Raw genomic sequence first — 6347 nt, 5'->3', positions numbered from 1 at the left:
CACGGTCCGTGAGGAAACACGCCACAACGTACATATCTGCAATAGTTTATTATTTTAAGGACTTTAAAGATTTACAAGTGGAAGCAACACGTGTTGTCGGGGGTAAACTGGAGCCGGAACTGGCGCTCACGGGAGACGAGGCTGTTGTGCCGGGCCCGGCTTCCCCACTGGCCTTCGCTCCCAGCTCGGGGGGATCTTGCTCAGTGCTTCGCTGCATTTACTGGAAAGTGCACTCGACAGTGTCTCAACTCCTGCCCCCACAGCGGACTCTAGGGAACAGATTTAGTCGCCAGTAGTAGCCCTGTAAATAACAGTTGAAGAACATTCTTTTTGGACAACACCTCATTGGCCCAATGTGCAATTCTCCCAGTCAGAGAAACTAGAGGACCTGGGACGTTTTCAGTAGAATCAAACTTCCCTCCTGCAGACTTGGGCGCACACTGAAGTGCATCGAAGCAATCTGTTTCATAGATGTGATAGGCTGGGACAGTTTACACTTTTCAAGGTTTCATGGGGTAGTTGGCAAACAGGAATTGTAAACAGCTTTTCAGAACTTAAAAGTCTCAACTCAAACTCTGGAAAGCTTTAGTGTTGCAACTGTTGACGAGTTTTTACTGGAAAACAATGAGAGTCACAACGGGTCATTTTGGCTCTTGAACTAGTGGTCAGTTAGAGGGAGGGAGGAAGATTATACAAATAGACCTTGAAGAAAGGTATGTTGATAAAGTAACCTGAAAACCTACGTGTCAGCAAATGACTTACTTAGTACACAACTAAGCTTCCACATTATAAGTCTCTCACTTAATATTTCTCGAAAGTCCCCAAATTACGTGTATAATTTAGTAGGTAGAACAACAGACAGGAGAAAAGAAAAAAGGGAATGTAAGCTCGGGTTTTAATGCCCATTCCCACAAGGCAGGCCACCTACAAGCCCCTCCCGGCCGGCAGTACCTTGATCTACTCCTGGATGGCCTCGTACAGGCTGTTGATTTGGGTCTGGAAATGCTTGGAAAGCTCTGCCCGCTTTGCTTTCAGTGTTGGTGTCAAGAGCCCATTTTCAATGGAAAATGGCTCTGAATGGAGATAGATGCTCTTGACCTGGAAGAGAAGGTGAACAGACACCCGTGTGCACATGCGCGTTTCTTAGTGATTTGGACTCTTTTGCAGAACCCTCTAATTGCTATGGCGAGAACCTTAAAGAGTACTTCATCTTATAAAAGTGGGGTTGAAAAAGGGGTAAGGAGAAAGAGAACAGTAACACATGCCCCTTCTCACACGCTTAGGTTTGGGAAAGAAAGGAGGAGGGAGAAGGGGGAATGGATAATGAACAGCAAAACAGGACTGCACGAATAGCTATCAAGGCCACTGCCAGTTACAGTTCATAGGTTCATGGTACAAACTCTAAGACCAATTCCTCGAAGCTGTACCTTCAAACCCCACTATAAGTGCAATCTTTAGAACTTGCTAGCATGCCTTGAGAGACCAGGATCGCAGCAGCAATACACATACCTGTTCGAAGGACTTAAGGCCACCCTCTTTCCCAAGTTTCAGCATGTCTTGCAAAATGGCTTCCTTGATGGCCTGAGAACAGAAAACATGGCTTGAAGCATGGCTGTGTGACAAAGAGCCCTAATGGCAGGCTAAGATGAATCGACTTAAAATTCCTGCAGAAGCTCGTGGGGATATGAGCAGGATGTAGAAGTATGTACAGTTGCGTTTTATACCTATTATTGCCCAAAGAAAACAAGTCAATGAGAAGAAAAGGCAAATCTACCTACTAAAGGACTTTTCTCTGAAGGACAATGTAAAACTTTTGATTTTCCAGTTTTTTTTCCCCATGAAGAACATATCACTATAAAAAGGACAGGGTTCTTCATTGCTTTTAAACTCGCCATCCTGTCCTCCAGTCTCATAAAGCCAGTCATTCCACTTTGGGGTTCAGCCACCTGCCACCCACTGAGGGGGAGTCTGTTCTTTCAGACAGAAGGCTGCGGGAACTCGTGGGTGCCTGAGCTGGTGGGGTCCCCCCTCTCCCACGACGGGCCCCACGGGGGTGCATACAGCTTTGCTGAGAGAGACTTACCTGGTTTTGGCACAGTTCTTCAAAGGAGCCCTTAACCCCAAGTTTGGCCGCAAATGAGGGGAGCGAGTCTGTGTCGGGAACCACCACCGCTACTAAGGATGACTGTGGAAAACAAGCAAGGCGTGTGAGAACTCCCGTGAGGTGTCCCCTGGTGGGTAAAGGAGGCAGGACCGAATCTTCGGAAGAGATACTTCCCCAGACCTCAGATCCCCTGCTAGTGCCCTACTCTTCCTCACCGGATACTTCCTCCTCACTGGGAACTCTGCTCAGAAACTGTTCTACTCCAATTCGGTTGTTCGAAATGGAGTGGTGCTCCCCATTAAGCCGGAAGCATCCCTGGCCTGGCCTACCAACCCTCCCCTCCTCCCCGAGAGCTCCGTTTCAGTGTAGTACACATCGATATAAGACAGTAGGTGCCCAAGGACTTGGACTCTAGTGGGAACAAATCTGCATGGGTCTCCTTTTACTGAATGGCTACGCTTTAGTGCAACAGTTTAACAGTTCTACCGACTTGATTACAGAGTCCATCATAGTTGCAAAAAAGTTATTTTCATTTATATTGCCTCATTTGAGGTTTAGAAGCTCATATCTTCTCATCCTAAACCCACCCAAACAGATTTCCTGTGGCTATTGGAATCAGCATGGTCCGTGCCTAGAAAGTGCTGATGTTAAAAACGACGTGTTACCCGTAAGCTTTCCCCGTGTACGAACACTTGCAGCACCGGCCTACTCCTGATGTAGATATTTTCTATCTTCTCTGGAGCAATGTATTCTCCTTGGGCCAGCTTGAAAATGTTCTTTTTCCGGTCGATGATCTTCAGAGTTCCATTCTACACGAGACAGACAGACGGCAACGTCAGTGTGTTCGAGCCCTCTGTTTGAGGGGGTGGGGCGTTAGGGGAGAAAGTAGTGAAGTCACAGGTATCTTTCTGCTTTAAACTTGACTTCTCCAGAGACTTTGGAGCAGTCTCTCATTTCTCATTCTTGGCTTTGGGGAAAGGGGAGGGGGGCAGCTTCCAGCAAGAGCCTGTGTCTGCTTATGTCTACTTGGAGAGTCCCCGTGCAGCCTGCTGGGGTCGTAGAAATGGTTGTCTCATCTCCTGAGAATATTTTGCAGCCCCGAATTTCCAGTAACTTAATCTCTAATTACTCCACTTCAAGCACTCCCAGGAACAAGGAAGAAACGACCTTTCACTAAGCGTGTTGAATAAGTTAGAACTACCCGTTCTTGACTCCGTTTTGTGTACCCCTCCTGTCGGAGCGGGGAGCAGGCTAAAACAGCCCCACCGCGTTAGTGCTGATCAAGCCAATAATCGTGCTCGTTAGGCCTGAAGCAGGGCTGGGGAGGGCTCTCTGACCAGCCACCAGGGCTCATTTGCAGCTTCCTTTCTCTGGGCTAATTGGTCTGAGGAGCTTAGGTTCTTAGAGTAGCAAATGCCACCCACATGATCACACCCTAAGCAGGGCAGTAGACCGAACCAAGCCTGGAACCTTCCACAAGGCCAACTCAGGAAACCAGCCACTAATCCCGCCTAACAGACATTATCCGAAAGCGATTAGTAAGGCTCAGCCCTTTATAATTCTTCTTTGGGGACACATCTGTTGCCCATATCCTGTGCTTACGAGAACAGAGGACTCTTGTACAGGAATGGGTTTGGCAGCGCAGTATGGCTGGACCCGAATCTATGAAACACATCATCGGGACCAACGTTCTCAGAGTTCTCGCCAGGGGTTCTGTGAGTGTCACTTAAATCTGGAGAATGTCGAGCCAGAAAGGAGTCTAAGGTCTGGGTACACCCCCACTGCCCTAGCACATAGTAGACAAAATCTTTTCAGAGAGGAGGAAACCTGGGAAGATGCCCTGCAGGGTTTCTAGGGCTCCATCACAATCATAGAATGATTTCCCCTCTCCTCGGGGAAACAGACAGGGTTGACATAGACAATAGGCATGTTTATGAGTAAGGTATGCTTAACATGTTTCCATTCCTCCCACAGAGAGGCAGAGAAGGTCACCGAGAGGCAGAACCTGGCCCCTGCTCACTCCTACTGTAGAAATTGGCTTGCCTGTGTTGTTGACCTGTCTCTACATATTAAGTAGAAAGAAACATGTCTCTTTGAAGCTTACAAAAGGCAAATGTTATAAGCCCATGGAGTTAACAAATCACAATTCTGCCTCAAGAAAAGTAAACAAACACACAAAAGAACAGACTTCTACACTCCTTTCCTGGAAAAGTCACCTGATTTTCCTTTGGCTGTAAGCAAATACAGGTCCGGCACAAATAACGCCCCCCTTTATTACACTTCTATTACAAAATCATAAGCATGTAATTCTGTAACATAACAATACCGCACTCAAGCACACCATGTGACATGTTAGGTGAAATGTTCAAATGAAGACTATAGACCATTGCACCCATATCATTACCCTACTGCCACACTCAAGCAGGTGCCATGTTACTTCTGCCGGACCCTGTGTACTCCATGGTGAAAGGAGTCACACCAGCTCGGCTGATTACCCCACTCGCATCTCTGCCCAGCTCGCTGATGAGCAGACGGTCCTCCCCAGCAGCACAGACTCCCAGAAGAAACACCCACCGGGAGCCAGCGCCCGATGTCTCCCGTGTGCAGCCAGCCATCCTCGTCCAGGGCTTCCTCCGTCTTCACGGGGTCCTTCAGGTAGCCTTTGAACACGTTGGTGCCCTTGATGCAGACCTGCCCATAAGACAGTACAAAGTGGTGACAATAGCAGAAGCTACTACTCCTTTGCTAAAACACCTGTCCGCACCCTTGAATCGCTTGACGGTTTCAACTACAACGCGAAGAGCACACGATTGTAATCCCTAACATGGTGGATAGAAGAGTGAGGCTCAGAAACATTCTACTCCTTGCTCAAGATCTCCTTGCCAAGCCTGCTCACAGCTGTGCACTCTTCCTGATACAAACATGCCCACCATGACGGTCCGGGCATGACCACCGGGCACAACCGACCCACCTCTCCTTCACCATTCACTGAAAAGTAGTTCATGTCCGGCACATCTTCCAGCTTCACGTGGTTGCAAGCCAGGGGGACTCCGACGTGGCCTAGAACATACCACACCGAGTCAGCGGGGAAACCACAAGACGGTGACCATTCTGGGCACATTTCAGAGGTACTTATGGATTGACTCTAAACATTTTCAAGAACCTGAAAAATCATTTGTCAAGATAGGAAGGACTGGACCAAAACCTGAGTTGGCTTTTGCCACATTCATCCAGAGCACCGAGGTCATCTAAACTCATTAAGTCCAAGTTCAGTTAGAACCCTTTCCCCAACCACTGTACCTCCCGCCCAGCCGATGGAGAATGTACCTGGTTTCCAGTCCCCAGGGGTTGTAAACGTGCAGCCAGCAGTGCATTCTGTTTGACCATATGCTTCAAACACCTGGGAAAAACAAAGAAGGGCTTGGAGACAGCTCGTGATAAAGCAGGACTTAGCCATGCCTCGTGGCAAGACAGGAGGAAGGCAAGGTCTCTGAGGGTTGGAGGACACTCGGCATCATCACACCTTGAATTCATGCCTGAGCTGCTAAGTCTTTACAAGTGGAGGCTCGCTCAGAAACCAACAAGGTCCAGAAATAGACCAAAGTATGGAAACTTGTACTGTACTTGAGGGAAATATGCCATTTCAAGTCGATGGGAAAAGGAGAGTTTTTCAATAAGGGATGTGCAACACAGTGGCAACTGGACTTGAACCTGGGCAATGGAGCACTTTGTGAAGGAAGCGAAGTAGCATTTTTAAAGGGAAGTAGCTCTAGCTGCAGTATAGAACAGCGGTTGGCAAGCTCTCTCTCTCTCTAGGACCAGAGAGTAAAAAGTTTAGTCATTGGTCTCTGTCTCAGCTACTTAACTCTGCCAATGCAGCAAGAAAGCAGCTGGAGACAATATGTAAGTGAATAGACACGGCGGCGTTCCACTAAAATCTTTCTTTTATAAAAATAGGCAACCAGCCAGATTTGCCTTATTGTGCCAATCCCTGGTATGAAGGATAACCTGGACTAGAGGGACCGGTGGGAGGAAACAAGTCCCCAGTGTACTGTGGCAGTGGTCGGTGGGGCCGCGGGGCGGGGGTCCTGCAGTAGACAGAGTTGTGAACGTGGAGAGGAAGCCTTTCTGGGAGGGGCACGACAACAGGACCTTCTGTCCTGTCAGTGCAGGGGCTGAGGGAGAGGAAAGTAGTAAGAGTGGCCAAGAGGGTGCTAATAGGAAACACTAGCGGACCTCTGGC

At 48.3% G+C, this 6347-nt stretch overlaps 1 protein-coding gene across 4 annotated transcripts in view; it reads right to left on the bottom strand.

Moving 5' to 3' along the window:
- Positions 1-29: 29 nt before the first annotated feature.
- The window catches only part of ACSL5 (acyl-CoA synthetase long chain family member 5), a 43361-nt gene continuing 37043 nt past the window's right edge, over positions 30-6347 (bottom strand). For 3 of the 4 annotated variants that reach the window (XM_036027290.1, XM_036027292.1, XM_036027289.1), the window contains exons 15-22: positions 5432-5504; positions 5076-5164; positions 4679-4795; positions 2770-2913; positions 2084-2185; positions 1510-1581; positions 956-1098; positions 30-304 (exon numbers count right to left, since the gene is read on the bottom strand). In XM_036027290.1, the coding sequence (XP_035883183.1) occupies positions 958-1098; positions 1510-1581; positions 2084-2185; positions 2770-2913; positions 4679-4795; positions 5076-5164; positions 5432-5504 (738 nt within the window). In that variant the 3' untranslated portion in view covers positions 30-304; positions 956-957. Of the gene's footprint in view, positions 305-951; positions 1099-1509; positions 1582-2083; positions 2186-2769; positions 2914-4678; positions 4796-5075; positions 5165-5431; positions 5505-6347 lie in introns of all 4 variants that reach the window. The other variant, XM_028514024.2, reaches the window with a different exon arrangement.

The sequence above is a fragment of the Phyllostomus discolor genome, chromosome 5 (genome assembly GCF_004126475.2).
Source record: "Phyllostomus discolor isolate MPI-MPIP mPhyDis1 chromosome 5, mPhyDis1.pri.v3, whole genome shotgun sequence".
Classification (NCBI taxonomy): Eukaryota; Metazoa; Chordata; class Mammalia; order Chiroptera; family Phyllostomidae; genus Phyllostomus; species Phyllostomus discolor.
Note: the sequence above shows the minus strand (reverse complement) of the source record. Positions and strands in the feature narration are given on the sequence as shown.